General features: G+C 44.2%; 1 protein-coding gene across 3 annotated transcripts in view; it reads left to right on the top strand.

Moving 5' to 3' along the window:
- The window catches only part of LOC123761523 (uncharacterized), a 407,292-nt gene that overhangs the window by 368,696 nt on the left and 22,117 nt on the right, over positions 1-16,479 (top strand). For all 3 annotated transcript variants that reach the window (XM_069313339.1, XM_069313343.1, XM_045747550.2), the window contains 3 exons: positions 7,002-7,074; positions 7,244-7,458; positions 11,932-12,168. In XM_069313339.1, coding sequence (XP_069169440.1) covers positions 7,002-7,074; positions 7,244-7,458; positions 11,932-12,168 — 525 coding nt within the window. The remainder of the gene's footprint in view (positions 1-7,001; positions 7,075-7,243; positions 7,459-11,931; positions 12,169-16,479) is intronic.

Raw genomic sequence — 16,479 nt, 5'->3', positions numbered from 1 at the left:
TAAGAAAATTCACCTTCGCAAATAGAGTGGTAGACGGTTGGAACAAGTTAAGTGAGAAGGTGGTGGAGGCCAAGACCGTCAGTAGTTTCAAAGCGTTATATGACAAAGAGTGCTGGGAAGACGGGACACCACGAGCGTAGCTCTCATCCTGTAACTACACTTAGGTAATTACACTTAGGTAATTACAGAGAGAGAGAGACACAGAGAGAGAGAGAGAGAGAGAGAGAGAGAGAGAGAGAGAGAGAGAGAGAGAGAGAGAGAGAGAGAGAGAGAGAGAGAGAGAGAGAGAGAGAGACAGAGAGAGAGAGAGAGAGAGAGAGAGAGACACAGAGAGTGAGAGAGAGAGAGAGACAGAGAGAGAGAGAGAGAGAGAGAGACACAGAGAGAGAGAGAGAGAGAGAGAGAGAGAGAGAGAGACAGAGAGAGACAGAGAGAGAGAGAGACACAGAGAGAGAGAGAGAGAGACACACACAGAGAGAGAGAGAGAGAGAGACACAGAGAGTGAGAGAGAGAGAGAGACAGAGAGTGAGAGAGAGAGAGAGAGAGAGACAGAGAGAGAGAGAGAGAGAGAGACACACAGAGAGAGAGAGAGAGAGAGACACAGAGAGAGAGAGAGAGAGAGAGAGAGAGACAGAGAGAGAGAGAGAGAGAGAGAGAGAGAGAGAGAGAGAGAGAGAGAGAGAGAGAGAGAGAGAGAGAGAGAGAGAGAGAGAGAGAGACAGAGAGAGAGAGAGAGAGAGAGAGAGACAGAGAGAGAGAGAGAGAGAGACACAGAGAGAGAGAGAGACAGAGAGAGAGAGAGAGAGACACAGAGAGAGAGAGAGAGAGAGAGAGACACAGAGAGAGAGAGAGACAGAGAGAGAGAGAGAGAGACACAGAGAGAGAGAGAGAGAGAGAGAGAGACAGAGAGAGACAGAGAGAGAGAGAGAGAGAGAGAGAGAGAGACAGAGAGAGAGAGAGAGAGAGAGACACACAGAGAGAGAGAGAGAGAGAGAGAGAGACACAGAGAGAGAGAGAGAGAGACACACAGAGAGAGAGACAGAGAGAGAGAGAGAGAGAGAGAGAGAGAGAGAGAGAGAGAGAGAGAGAGAGAGACACAGAGAGACAGAGAGAGAGAGAGAGACACAGAGAGACAGAGAGAGAGAGAGAGACACAGAGAGACAGAGAGAGAGAGAGAGACACAGAGAGACAGAGAGAGAGAGAGAGACACAGAGAGACAGAGAGAGAGAGAGAGACACAGAGAGACAGAGAGAGAGAGAGAGACACAGAGAGACAGAGAGAGAGAGAGAGACACAGAGAGACAGAGAGAGAGAGAGAGACACAGAGAGACAGAGAGAGAGAGAGAGACACAGAGAGACAGAGAGAGAGAGAGAGACACAGAGAGAGAGAGAGAGAGAGAGAGAGAGAGAGAGAGAGAGAGAGAGAGAGAGAGAGAGAGAGAGACAGAGAGAGAGAGACAGAGAGACACAGAGAGACAGAGAGAGAGAGAGAGAGAGAGACAGACAATGAGTGGCAGGTATGGCAAGTTTCTGAGGCTGCCCAGAAAAAGGCATATCATTACATTCCAGGTTTTCTTTCTGGGCTAGCTCCTCAATAGCCTCCTCCTGGTGGATTCTCTCATTTATGCTATGGAGAGGAAATATTCTTTGGGGTAAAAGACTTCCAAAACCCAGAGGATGAATATAAGCTGAAGACATTAGCAAAGAAGGCAATAATAGCATACTTGCACACATCAGATATACATGGATACACAAATTGTCCACCCACACAGTAAAGGAAGTGACTCGAAGCTCGTCTGTTAAAGCATTGGACCACTGTTGTGCAATCCAAGTGAAACCAGATTGCAGTTTTGTGGGGAGAGATGCAAATTCCCGGTCCCTGATCAGGTCTCCTGGTTCCTGGACTGGTCAACCAGGCTGCTGGACCCAGCTGCTTGCAACTTGATGTATGAATCACAGCCTGGTTGATCAGGTATCCTTAGGAGGTGCTTATCAAGTTCTCTCTTGAGCACTGTGAGGGGCCGACCAGTTTTGCACCTTATGTTTAGTTGAACAGTCTCGGGTCTCTGATGTTGATAGAGTTCTCTTTCTGAGTACCTGTTGCACCTCTGCTTTTTAATGGGGGTATTCTGCACATCCTACCATGCCTCCTGGTCTCGTGTGATGTTATTTTAGTGTGCAGATTTGGGACCAGCCCCTCTAATATCTTTTATGTGAAAATTGTGATGTATCTCTTCCGCCTGCACTCAAGAGAATACGGATTTAGGCATTTTAGTTGGTCCAATAGTTTAGATGTTTTACTGAGTGAATTCTAGCAGCAATGGATCTCTGCATACTCTCCAGGTTAGTAATTTATCCAACTTCAAAAAGGGCTATCATTGTGCAACATTATTCCAATCTAGACAGCACTAGTATCTTGAAAAGTATCATCATTGGTATGGCATCTCCTGTTTGAAAAGTTCTTCTTTCCACCCTGTCATTTTTCTTGCAGTTGTGACATCTACTTTATAGTGTTTTCTGTGGGGAGCCCCAGAGGTTCCCCTAAAGCTATCCGAACTGTTAGTGCTATATTAGTTGGGGTCATCAGTCACATAGTTCTTATGCCTACCAGGGACCAGGAGCTAAACCCTGACCCCCGCAGAGAGGCGGAGGGAGCAACGGCCTATGAGCACTTTACATTTAAAGTATGTTATACTTGCCATTGACCCAGAAAGGACCCAGAAAGGTAGATGAATCAAAACAAACCACTGGCTGGTTGAAAATTGGGGCTTATGTCCTCAATATAGCAAAAGAATGCCCCCAGAAAGAAAACAAACAACACCTCATCAACTAGCTCTCCACTCATTAACATTAACGATTTTTGTCGTACCCGCACAGTTGAGTAGTGGAAGGTTTTACTGTTGCAGTAGAAATGTGTTGCAGGTATTCTTGGGTGGCTCTCTAGAGTTTCTCAATGAGTTCCTCTTCACTCCTGTGCTTCCTGGTGATGTTGGTCTGCTGATGCTTCATGCTCAGATTCCCACTCTTTTTGGCTGTTTTGGTGGCTGATGACCTTCGGATTTGTGGTCACTTAGCTTATGTCTTGCGATTCTTTGGTCTTCTGAAGCTGTCTTCGGATTGGCTTTCGAAAGATGTGGGGTCATAGGGTGGGGGACCCTCGGCTGGGGGTCTCTGTCTTGGCTGCTCCGGTGTCATCTGCCTTACTGAAGCTGTTTGTGCCAATAATCTGGGAGGCAGTTTCCATGTTTTTTCACCGCCCATCTTGTCATGGCATGGCTTTGCAGGTTGTGCTGGCTGGTTTTATTGGATTCAACTTGGGGCCCTGGCTCTACAGTCGACTGCACCATTTTGTTCTGTTTTGTTTTCAGAGGACAGTGTTGCTCAGTTTTTGTCTGCAGCTTCTGTCAGTTGCTGTTCCATTTCTGCTTTGTTCTCTGTGGGTGTCATTCTCGGCCCTCCTGGATGGGTTGGGCCGGGTCTCGGGCTTGGTTTGGTCAGGGTTAGGCCTGTGGTGCAAGTTTCTTGAGTCGGAGTGACCCCGTTGCATTCTTCCTCTGGTCAGCGTGATGTTCACTGCACAGAAGTCGGGCTCTCGGGGTTCGCGTTGGCCCTTTCGCTGGTCGCCCTGTTAATAGGGCAATGGTGGGAAGGCTGGCCCTTTTTTGCTCACGCCTGGTTCCACAATTTGTGGGCTTTTTGGGTAGTTTCTTGTGGCCTTTGGTGGCGTTGGGCTTCCCTTTTGGGAATTGGGTTGAGGAGGGGGGAGGCCTCTTTCTCGTCCATCTGTCAGGTTGTCTCAGTGGGTTCATTTGGATTTGTTCGAAATAGCTTCATCTCGGGTTGGTTTCCTTCCTGTTTCCAGTTCTGAAACGGGACTGTGCAGATCTCCGGTACATTCTGGACGTGTCTTGTCTGATCCGGTTGATTATTTGCACCTCCTTTCGGATGACTTCCCATGGCCCCTGGACCTCAAGGATGCGTACTGGCACGTCCCTCTACATCCGGGGTTCAGGAATTGGTTAGGTTTCATGGTGGGGCGATGGGCTTAACGGTTTTGTTGTATTCCCTTCGAGCTGAATCTGGCACCTCACATGTTCACACATTTGACTTGGGGTCGTGGTGGCTTGTTTTCGTCTACAAGGTCTTTGGGTCTTGGCCTATCTCGACGACTGGTTGGTTTGGGCTCTCGGTTGGTCTGTCTACTAGCAAGGGATCTGATTCTTTCCCACCTTGCCGGGTTCGAGTTCCTGGTGATTTGGAGGAGATTTCGGTTGGTTCCGTCCCTGGTTCGGACGTAGTTGGCATGTCTTGGGATTCTCGGTCAGTGTCACCTCCCTGCCCCCTGCGGCTTTGCTTCAGCTGCAGTCCTGCTGTCGGCTACAGTTGAGGAGCCGGGTTACTCGGCAGATGCTCAAGCACATGTGCGGGAGTCTCACCTTCACCCTTCTGGTTTCCCTTTGGGCAAGATTTGGCTTTGGAGGCTGTTTTGGTTCCTTTGGGGCAGCCCCTTTCACCGCTCTCGTGTTCAATGGGTCCATGCCTTGGGGTCCCTTCGCTGGTTGCTGCATCCCCAGCTTCCTCTTCAGGGTTTTTGAGGTTTGGTGCCATGACGCCTTACCACCTTCCGCCAACAACACCTTCTCGCTCGATATGTTCAGACACCTTGGCTGCAGGTTGGGGATTTGTGGCCAGTGCTCACCAATCAGGCCAGGGTTGTTGGCATTCTCTTGGCTCACAGCACAGTACAGGAGTACAGGTGGTGTGGCTGGTGCTGCGGAGAGTTTGGATTCCCCTGGGCTTGGTGATCTGGCTTCTTTCGGACTGTTCCTCCCATGGTCTATTGTCTCCACCGGAGCAAGGGGGGGTATCTTCGGTCCGTGGCTCTGTGGTGCTGGTTGCTCGGCCCATCCTCATAAACAAAGGCCAAAGTCTATTTATACACCTGCCAAACCCTCTGTTTATGAATGAAAGACGGTTTACACATGACTCACTACTGATGATGTCCAAATATTTCCAGAACAAATGCTTTGTTGACGACGTTTGTTTGAACTACAACACTATAAATGCTTTACCCACGTACTACAAATACAAGTAATCGCCAACAGAACCTAAACATCTAACCTAACTTAACAAATGGCTAAATGTGCACAGTATGCTAATATATAAAATTTTTTATTTGTTTGAAAAAATTCCTATTTTGAATGAACATGTTATTCAATTTATGAATGCATCTTTGAGTTCGACTGCTGGGTGGAATGGAGTTGGTCTGAGGACGAATTGGACTGCTTCGGGTAGCTCTTCGACTGACTGGTTATCGGGGTTTCCATCTGTGCGCTGTGCATGTTCCAGTAGTGTCCGACATTTTGACCGACCGTCTGTTTCGCTGCCTTCCTCTTTCCATGGAATAGACTGTCAACGTCATTTCCTTCCTCTCGCCTTGCCGGACTTTTGAGCAACCAAATGTCAACTGCTTTGCAACTTCGTGGTCTCAGCATTCGCCACTATGCGGCATCATTCCCTGACTGTGAGGCTCTTGCGGTGGATGCCTTATGGCTGGACTGGTCGAGATGGAGGTGCATTTACCTCTTTTTTCCCCGTTCCAGTTGTTGCTCCTGGTGCTGGCTTGGCTAGAGTCTTACAGGGGAAGAGTGATTTTTGTGGCTGCTTGGTGGCCAGCCCTGCCTTGGTTTCAGGCGTTGCTTGCTCAGTGTCCGAATCCAGGCTTCTTTCTGCAGCTCTGCTACTATCAGAGTTGGGCAGGTGACGTACCTCACTGGTTCAACCTTCACTTCTGCTTTTTGATATCTGGACATTTTTGCACATCTTTATCACCATTGGTATGATGATCAGGGGGTTGCTTTGATGATGTGCCACCTGCAGTCTTCTTTTCAGCGACAGCATGAGGTTTGTTGGCGGTCTTTTCGCCATTTTCTCTCCCTTCATTGCCTTCCCTACATTTTATCCCGAGTTGACGGAGCCACTTGTGGTTGCGTCCGGGGTAGACGTTCCTTCAGCCCTGTTTTGCAAGCTTTCTCGCACTTTGTTTCACCTCCGACAAGGCTATGGGTCCCTAAAACTGCACCGGTAGTGGTACCGCTATATACAGTATATATAATAATAAAAAAATAGTCGTGTAACTGTAATGGAAATTTATACTATAACTTATTGCATTACCATGGTAACATTTGTGACAGTAACCGCACTTACATAATAAGCAATCATGAAACGATATGAAGTTTTTTCATAGGTCAAAGGTAAAGTCCACTACATCCATATAGAGCTAGTATGCTATCCATAGTAGCATCATTGTATAAAACCCAGACAATACTAGTTTAAATCAATGTATGATAATTTCATTACTCCATGAATCAATTTATGATAACCACACTTTGAGGGTTTCAAAATATAGTTTTCATTAATTATGCTTCACACATTGTAATATTTTTAACTTGTATTTTATTATTCTTGATATATACTTATACACATCATCATAGTGAGTGCATCTATGAGTTCAACTGCTGGATGGAATGGATACATTGGGGTGTATTTTGTTGATATTTATCATGAGTTGTGGTGTGAAGAATACCCACAGGATGTCAGGAGGACAGTATTGTGCAAGGGATGACAAACCTTCCTGCCTAGCTGTAGTTTTGTTTGTGTGGGAATACACTGTATACTATGTGTTAAATTGTGCATAATTTCTTGTTACAAAATTTTACTTAAAACACCTAATGTACAATTGATGATGATGATCGTCCTTCGTCGTCGAAGATGACCACGACTTAAATATATGGGTTGAAATCATGACTTGCACTCGACTTAGATTAAAGTGAGGGAGAGTTGTGCAAATTGTCAACCTCTCACTCTCAACCTGGTCTATTTTTAGTTGGGGACAAGACCCAAATTGGGTCTCGTCCCAATCAGGCTGCTAATTTCATACATAAAGTATTCTAAAAGCTGTTTGTACTTTAGTTTTAATCCCAGATCACATTTTTATTTCAGGGGGAGATGATGAGAGGGGTGCCGCCTGCATACCTGCCACACGTGTATCCCACACAGTATTATGGCATCTATGGTATGTTCAGCATCTTACGTGAACTAATATATATTAGTAGAATAACACACACTTAAGATAAATTAATCAAGTACAAAATGTGCTTCACATGTTGAACTGTTTAGTATTATGGGTTATGTATTTGTAACATGCAGTATTGCCACTTTTGTCACGAAACTTCACTTTCCAGGAAGCGAAAAGATAATAACACCATTGGCACTTGACATGAAGCTGGAGAAGGGTGAAGCTGAAAAACCAGAGCCTAGATCTGGCACTGGCACTCCGGGGCCAGCTGAGTTCCCTGCAAGATCAAGTGGTGCTTCTACAACCCTGGCTCCCCGTGGGCAGTCTTCACCTCACGTGCTGGCCTCTCCGCACCATGACCGCTCAACTGACTCTCCACAGGTATGGCACTGTCTGCAGAGTGACAGTATATTGTGCAAGTGTCCATCTACAACTTATCTTTTACTTCAGTAATTAGACATCTATACTAGAGATAATTTATTGATTTCACCAGCTTGTAGCTGTGTCATCAGTGTGTTCTGAGGAAGGCCCTCTCAATAGCTTTTGAACATTTGGACATTTAGCTTTGGCACTGAACCCAACCTGTTCCTTGTTTGTACACGTGTCTCTTGGGTGACCTTGAGCCCCATCAGGGCAAATAACTTTACATATTGTCTTTGACCGCTAGAATAGGAAACAGAAAGATCAGTAGAGAGCACGTTAGTCCACCACTGTCTGCAGCCAGCTGCAAGCAACAGTCAGCTGGAGCAAGTTAACAACAAATAAAGTCTGGCCCCAAGCTAGGCTTGGAGAGCAGAACAACTCTCCAAATTGACTGTACATAAACTAGAGATACAGGTAAACTCAAGACACACTCCCCTAACTTACACAGAAATCACATTGTGATATATCAATGAGAAGCTCAACTGGAGTTATGAAGTGATTGGAACCTGCGTGCGAGAGAATCCCAGCCACTGACGGGAGCCGGTAGGTCGAGCGGACAGCACACTGGACTTGTGATCCTGTGGTCCCGGGTTCGATCCTGGGCGCCGGCGAGAAACAATGGGCAGAGTTTCTTTCACCCTATGCCCCTGCTACCTAGCAGTAAAATAGGTACCTGGGTGTTAGTCAGCTGTCACGGGCTGCTTCCTGGGGGTGGAAGCCTGGTCGAGGACCGGGCCGCGGGGACACTAAAGCCCCGAAATCATCTCAAGATAACCTCAAGATAACCACTGCACCACTCTGACTTCAATCAGACAACTGGATATATACTGAAATCACAAGAAGTTTGGAGGTCTCTCAAGCCAGTCACAGGAAGTCTGGAGGCCCTTCCTCAAAGGAGGGAGGTGAAGGAGGGAGGTAGGTGTGGAGGTGGAGGAGGAAGGCAGGTGCGGGGGGTGGAGGGAGTGAGGGAGGGAGGCAGGTGTGGGGGTGGAGGAGGAGGGAGGCAGGTGTGGGGGTGGAGGAAGAGGAGGGAGGCAGGTGTGGGGGTGAAGGAGGAGGAAGGAGGCAGGTATGGGGGTGGAGGAGGGAGGCAGGCAGCCTTGGTCACTATAATGGAGTATGCAACAACATCAACCTGGAAACCACAGCTTGTGAAGCACAAACCCAAAAGGAAGAATGTGAGGTGTGTAAGAAGACTAGTGCTGGAAATAAGAGACTTATGCTCTGAGTATGATGAGGGTAAAAGGAACTAAACCACATAACCCTAGAGGAGAGAAGAAAGTGTGTGTAACGTGCAACAGTCCGTGGGGACTAGACGAGGATGACAAGGACGGCCTCCTTTTTAAATTGAGAGAGAGTAAAAGAAGACGGCTGGAAATGCAAATGGTCATCCACATGAAATACACCCTATAGTTGAAGTGGTGGAAGCCACCTCCAACAACAACCTTAAAGCCAGATTCAACAAAGAATTTATTCTTAACACTATCGCTCTCTCTAGACACGTATCACGTCCATTTTTTTTCTCCCGAGTCCTAACTTTGGACAGGACTACAAAAATAGTTATATTAAATTCATTTTGTATCCGATCAACCTCGGGATAGTTTCAAATTAAGCACCTTCAGAATGCGCACAATTTGATACCAAAATGAAAGATGTAACATGAAACTTGATGTCCAAACACTTATATGATTATAAATAGGTTTTTGGTGAAAATTATTTGTTAAAATTCTATTTATTGTGCTATTATGTTGGGACTAGTTTTAAAGTACGCGCCTTTTTATTGCGAACAATTTGATACCAAAATGAAAGACGTAACACGAAAATTGATGTTATCAAACTGAACGAGTATACACATTAGGTTGCAGTGTACAAATTGGTGCTCGTTTATGGGTAACTTTAGGCTTTCCTGCGGGGAGGTACGCCAGGCTTTTGTACATTATATTCCAATACACCTGTAGGGAATTTAATTGCGAACACAATGATACCAAAACGAGCGACGTAGCACGAGAATTAAGGTGAGAAAACTGAAACAAGTATACACATTTTACTGATTTTGTGCGCTCACGGGGTAACTTTTCCGACTTTAGGCTTTGCTGTGGGAAGTCTCGCAAGGCTTTTGGATATTATATGCATATACATCTGCAGGGATTTTAATTGTGAAAACAATGATACCAAAACGAACAATGCAGCACAAGAATTAAGGTGAGAAAACTGAAATGAGTATAAACATTTAGGCGTTGCCGCACGCTCGCCCGCACCATTGGCCCCATGACGTCAAAGTCTGCGGCGCTCTCGTGGGGAGAGCGATGGTGTTAAGACTAGTTTAATTATAGTAAAATGGGTACCACAAGGCTAGTAGGCAGATCATAGAGAACTAGATCTTGCTTCCCTGTAGTCACTGTTAGGTAAGCACTATTCATTAACCACTGCACTGCTCTACATTATAATATGACAACCCGTGGTGAACCAAAAATAATTCTTTCCAAAAAATTATTTTTTCTTATTGTTAAAATGCAGTCACTGGTCACAGGAAACTAAAAAAAAAAAAGAAATATTGTATGTGACATACTTTTGCCGAGATGGAGCTGGGAAGTTGAGCATATTATGGACGCTGAGTGATGAGTGCTCAAGGTCACTAGGCCCCGCCACCCCGTGGGGCAGCAGTTGCCACAAATATCAAGTTTCACAATTATTTTGATGTTTCTCATTCTTTTATTTTCTTTTCTGTTTTTTTTTGCTGTAATATTATTCAAAAGTGTGTAATTTGTGGAATTTATATAGTTCAATGTATGGAACATTCCTATGCTCAAAATTATGGGGCTCATATATGTGACATGTATATTATATTCTATGATCAATCAGTGTTTTTGCTGTTATTACACTATATACACACTGTATATACCTATCTACATGTGTGTTCATCATAATGAACCAATAAGTTGGTATGGTGAACCCAAAAAACAAGAGTGGGCTGTCACACCTAGCCAGCCCTCCCTCACTCCTTCGGTGCCTAACTCGCCAACATTACTCCTCCCACAATACTGTTTGTGGTTTTATTACACTATATACACACATGTTATATATAGGTATCTATATTTTTTATTAACCATAACTATACACATAAGCTAGAATGGTGTCCAAACAACATAGTGGCAACAAAAAACTGCAAGACAGGTCATATAGCTGCCAGCAGACGACGCTAGATGACGCCAACTCTCCCTCACTCCCTCACCAAGTTTACTCTTCCCACCATACTATGTGCATTGCTAGTTCTCACCACAATTCTCCTATTATGAGAATCCTGGTCACTAAATCCTGTAAATGAATAATTTCCACAAATTTATTTTGTAAAGGAACATGAGAAGTCATTTGAAGATTCTCAGATGGACGAAATAATGGCAGTGTGCTGTGGCTAGCGCTGTGAACATCTTGAACATCATTGATTCACTGATATCTGAACATTGTACACAGTCTTTATCAGAGTCAGGCTCTTCTGTAATACTATCATGGCTAAATAATACCAGTCACATATGTATTTTGACATTTTTAGGCGATGCTGTGGTCACAAGCTGAACAACAGTGCTGTGAGCTCATGCTGCGTGCACCAGCCTTGGTTGCTTACTCAGTACTGAGGCTCTCACACCCAGGAAATGTTGGTCACGATTTTTTTTAAATGGCGTCTCTTTACGAGAGCCCTGACAAAGCTGATATGAACCTCGTGGAGCCGTGGGAGTTTTGGATGCTATGCTATACCTACTAGCACCTTGAGTCACTCAATTGGCTCCAATGACTCATTGAATCACATCAGAGGCCTGAGACTGTTCAACACGCTTTCATTACACATAAGGGGCATAACTGGCCGACCCCTCAGTGTTCAAGAGAACTCGATAAGCACTTCTAAAGGGTACCTAATTAACCTGGCTGTGATTCATATGTCAGGCTGTCAGTAGCTGCATTCAACAGCCTGGTTGACCAGTCCATCAACGAGGAGGCCTGGTTGATGACGGGCCGCTGGGACGCAAAGCCCCGAAAACACCTCATGGTAACCTCGAGGAGGCACCTTGCGCACCCTCAATCTAGCGCCTCAAGGTGCGTTGTGCAATGCAGTGGTTAAGGCACAAGGTAGATAGAGGAGGAGGGAGAAGAGCAAAGGTGATGGAAGAGGGAGGGACGGAGACACAGGAATTTAATATACACCACAACAGGTGTAGGAAGATGGAATTTTTTTTTAGATCTGGAACCGAATCTATTTTCCCATATCAAAATTTATTTCGCTCTGGGAATCATTTTTGAGGAATGTAACCTTCTGGCATAATGAGGGTAGAGACTCTGTGAATTACTGGTGGGTGTTTACAGTTAGATAGAATCCAACTAATGATAAGAAAACAATTTAAAACTTTATCAACAAGCCTGTGTGTATGATCTGTGCAGGTGGCCATGGTGTACACACGATTGTATGACCGCTATTACTATCCTGGACGCTCTGGCACACCGGGGGCTCCTGGGACTGCAGAGCATGAAGCCAGAAGCCGCATCTCGTCACCTTCTGGGGCACCCCACGTCTACCCAACCATCCCCCCAACCGAGGTTCACCACCAGTCAATGGTACAAATTCCTCAGCAACAATTTACGTCACAAATCCCCCCTCAACTACAAATGTTGTTACAGGTAAGTAATATGTACTTAGTGAAGTAGAGGATGAAAAACCCAATGTTCTTATTATATTATATTATATTGAATTTGATCGTACATTATTTTTACAAATCAGCCTTAAAAAATCTAATTATGAATCTTGCATAAAGAAAGAGCAATGGAAATACTGTACTTTTTTCTCGTCCTATTGTACTTTTTCTTTACATTCTCTTCCTATTGACCCTCAGTAGAGCAGTTAACACATCTGTATAGCATGTTCCAAGCAGATAGGGTTGAAGCACTTGCAACATATTTTTGTCTTATGCTCTTTTGATCTGGTGCATACCTAGCCTCTTTGGTAAGGAATCTCGATGACCTAATTTCTGAGATGTGACACTCTGGATCTTTGTTTTCAAATCTTTGGTCAAACTATGTTGTCTTGTAATGGTTAAGATGGTCTTCCACCAACTTGAGTTTTAATTTCATCTGAAACTGTCAGTGCTTGATATATAAATGAGTTAACTGTGAATAATTTGTTTGCATTTATTCCTGCAATGTTGAGAAGAGTGTATTAAAGTTTTGGTGGTCAGTGTTGCATATTTCACCAAATGTTGTATTAAGAGTTTATTTGGCAAATGGAACCCACTTTTATTTAATACTATTATAGGAGGTAATATTTTGTCTGTTGTTTTTCCTTGGGAGCCAAAATCAATTGTAGCATCACGATTCATTGTGGTGATAATATTTTGTTAAATTTAAAGGGCGGTGAAATGAAATTTTGCACCTTGCTCAAATGCTTTCAAATTTTTTGTACATAATCTACTAAGCACATGCTCCAAGTTTGTCTAAATAATCACAACGTAACTTGAAAAACTAGAAAATTAAAAATAATTATATAAATGAAAATTTCAGATATTTAAATGAGCATCAAAATATAAAATATCACATTGTTCATTTGGTGTTATTATGCTCTCAAAAGAGCATATGATCTTCATTTTTATTTGTTGTTATTATAGGATTCAGTATAGTTTACTGTAAAAATAATTTCTCAATATGGCATTTGAAATATGTGCCAAATTTTGACAAAAAAATTAATAACTCCCAACATTTAAGGTTTATGAAAAAACAATCAGTTAGGGCTGTAGAACAGACAGCTGTTCTCACTATATGTAAAAATGGTGAGATTTGGTCAGAAACTGGATTTTTGAAGCTGACTCAAAGTTGAAACTCTAGTTTTTGAGTTAATTGAAGTTGAAGTTATTGATAATGAACAGTAGGCATCCTTCAGTCTCTTGAGACTATGGAGTTGCGCTCAGGTTGTCACACTCTCCAGGGCGCAAAACCTGGGTAGGTAGATATGGAGGAAAAGCTGTTACCCATGCAGCAGGTCCCCCCTCTCCATGTTGCTGGAATTATCCAATGGAAAGGCAAATGCCAATACACATGGTTCCAGCACCATTGCAGGAGTTGCCAGAACGAGGTCGAAGTCAACGACGAACTGCCTTAGGGGGCTCCAACTCCTGATTTTTCCTCGAGGTTGTCTCCTGAAGCCTTTCCCAAAAGAGGGATATGGCCGCAAGGCAGCAGAGGTTTGAAATCAGGGTTTTCCTTACCCTAGATGGGCTGCCTTCCCAGGCTAACGAGTTGCATCTACCCGGAGGTGTCAGAGGCACACCCTCGCCCCTTCTCCTGTCAGTAAAAGCAGTTCCGCCGGACGTAGACTTAAGCCACCTGTGCAGGCCAGGCGTTAAACTTGGTTGTCAGAGGCTATTTGAGACGCACACCGTACGGGAGCTTTATAGGTCATAGGAGCTCGTCCCCCATTACCACCTCCTGGCTATGACAACCCCTTGGAACCTGACAATGAATAAGGTAGTTCTAATTCATTAATTTACTTGTATGTTTTAATAAACATTGTTTGGCATTCATACTAGAATATGTGAAAGTTGTTGGTCAATATGTGTTGAAATGAAGTCAAGAAAAAAGCTGTCTAACAGCTGTCTAACTCCAAGGAACCTATTTACTGCTAGGTAACTGGCATCAGGGTGAAAGAAACATTTTGCCCATTTGTCTCCACTTCCACCGGGGATTGAACCCGGAACCTCAGGACTACGAATCCGAAGCGCTGTCCACTCAGCTGTCAGGTGCATGCCCTGGGTTGGCCTGTGTTGTTTTTAGGGACCTGGAATTGTAGATGTTGAAGAATTCTATCTTGGTTCCATCTGCACCTCTTCTCTCTCACCCTTTGTGTGTGGTACTCCTAACTTGTGTTCTTTCCTTACTTCTAGCTTTAAAATGTGTGAGGGTTTTGGAGTTGGGGCAGGGTTTACCTTGGGATGTGGCTGGCCCATCTCCGGGGGTGGCTCCTTCCACTTCGGGCATGGAGGCAGTTGAGCTGCCTAGTCTTGCTGAGGTTTTGGAGTTTTCTTCCTTCCTCTGAGGGCTTTCCTTTGAAAAGCTTTCAAAGCCTCCGAGGCTTTGCTTTTGAAAAGGCTCCGAGGCTTGGTTTTGAAAAGCTTTCAAACCTCCGAGGGCTTTCCTTTGATTTTCCTTCCTAGGTGGTGGGCATGGACTAGTGTTGTGTTGGACTTGCAGTACAGTGTGAGAGTTTGTGGCCATGTGGCATGCCTTGGGGAAGATTTGAACTCCTCTGGGCTCCATGCTCTAGCTTTGTTGAGACTGCTCCAGTGGTTAGTTGTCTGAACCGGGGATGGATGAGGGTGCTCTCTTCAGTTCATTTCCATCCAGGTGTTTCTTCTGGATTGTTGGTGGCCAGCTCAGCCTTGGTTTCCAGCATCTTCCTCACTGATCTACACGACTGTAGATTCCAACTCAAGTTTACCATCATTTTTATGGTGCATAGATGTCTGAATTGTTGGTGTCCTACCTGTTTCTTTTGTTGCAACATCAGTGTGAAATTTCCTGATGCTCCTTTTTTCTCGGTCTCCTTTCATTGTGTTACGTCTGTTAGTTCCAGTGATTTTATTCTTTTTTGCCTTGATTGTTGATTGGCATTGTATCCCTAATACTGCCGCTTCTTATCAGTCTGCATTGGAGGAGCCACTTGTGTTGACATTTGAAGTCGAGACATTCTCAGCTCTGTTTCGTAAGTTCACTTGTACATTCTTTCAGCTCTGGCTATCTTATGTCCCTTCTGAGCCATCTTGGTCTTTTGGTGGGGTATTGGTATTTTTTTACCCATGGTTCATAATTGCCTCTTTGGTTTTGGGGCATGGGCTAGGGTTTTTTCAGCACTGGTGGGCAGCTCTATATTTGCAGCCTTCTTCTTGTCTGGCAAAGAATAAGAAGGTTGGCTTCTGGTGGGGTCCTCTGATGGTTGATGCTTGGTTTGTGCGACTGAGGGCATGTCATTTGTTGTCCAGTTGTAGCAGTTCATTACTACCTGTACAGGATAGTGTCATTAAAGCCATCCTGTAGTCTAACATTGGCCCATTAACACTTTGGCGCTTTCCAGCAGACCATCATCGGCACCAATATTATTAATCATACTGCACGCGTGCCCCTCGCGGGAGTCACGAGAAAAAATATTTGTATAAAATCCATTTATTATCCGATCAACTTGGGAATAGTTTACAAATGTTTGCCATGAAATTTATGTTTTCTCTAATAGCCGAACAGCTTATAAAAGAAAACGGCGTGGCAGTGAATCATCGTGGTAAAACAATTGTATTATTGACACGACGAGTATAATCGACATAGTTTTTATATATATTGCCGGTCGAACGCGTCCTTATGTGACCTTTAATACTTATGTTCTTATAGAACATTCTATTGCGAGCACATTGGTACAAAAATGAAATACATACATCGACAAATAATGTCAGGACAGTGAATTGAATATACACTTTTCAAAGAGAGTTTCGCCGATATGCCGCCACGGGTAACACTTCGGCCACTTCCCACACTGTTTTGGGTGGGCTATGACATTGAATCTATATTTATATGCATATGTCCGTGTAGAGAATTTTATTGCGATTCCAATGATACCACAATTAGCGATGTAGGACAACTGTAGGCTTCGCAACCATTAAGAGAGTGGAAACATTTTGCTGCTGTTTGGCGCTCTCAGCTAGTGATCTGAATAGTTTTTTATTTGGTGTTGATAATCCTTATGGTTTGGCGGCATTTTATAGATATGTTCTTATAGACAATTTTATTGTGAACACAGTGATACCAAATTTAAATACGTGCGCCTTCAATTATTATCAGGACAGTGAAAAGAGTGTACACTTTTTCGGTCTTACCGCGTAGGCGCGCGAAGCGCCGAAAGCATCTAGGGTATGCTTTTTTTTTGAACGCCGAGAGCGCGAAAGTGTTAATGCTTGC

The sequence above is a fragment of the Procambarus clarkii genome, chromosome 7 (genome assembly GCF_040958095.1).
Source record: "Procambarus clarkii isolate CNS0578487 chromosome 7, FALCON_Pclarkii_2.0, whole genome shotgun sequence".
Taxonomy (NCBI): Eukaryota; Metazoa; Arthropoda; class Malacostraca; order Decapoda; family Cambaridae; genus Procambarus; species Procambarus clarkii.
Note: the sequence above shows the minus strand (reverse complement) of the source record. Positions and strands in the feature narration are given on the sequence as shown.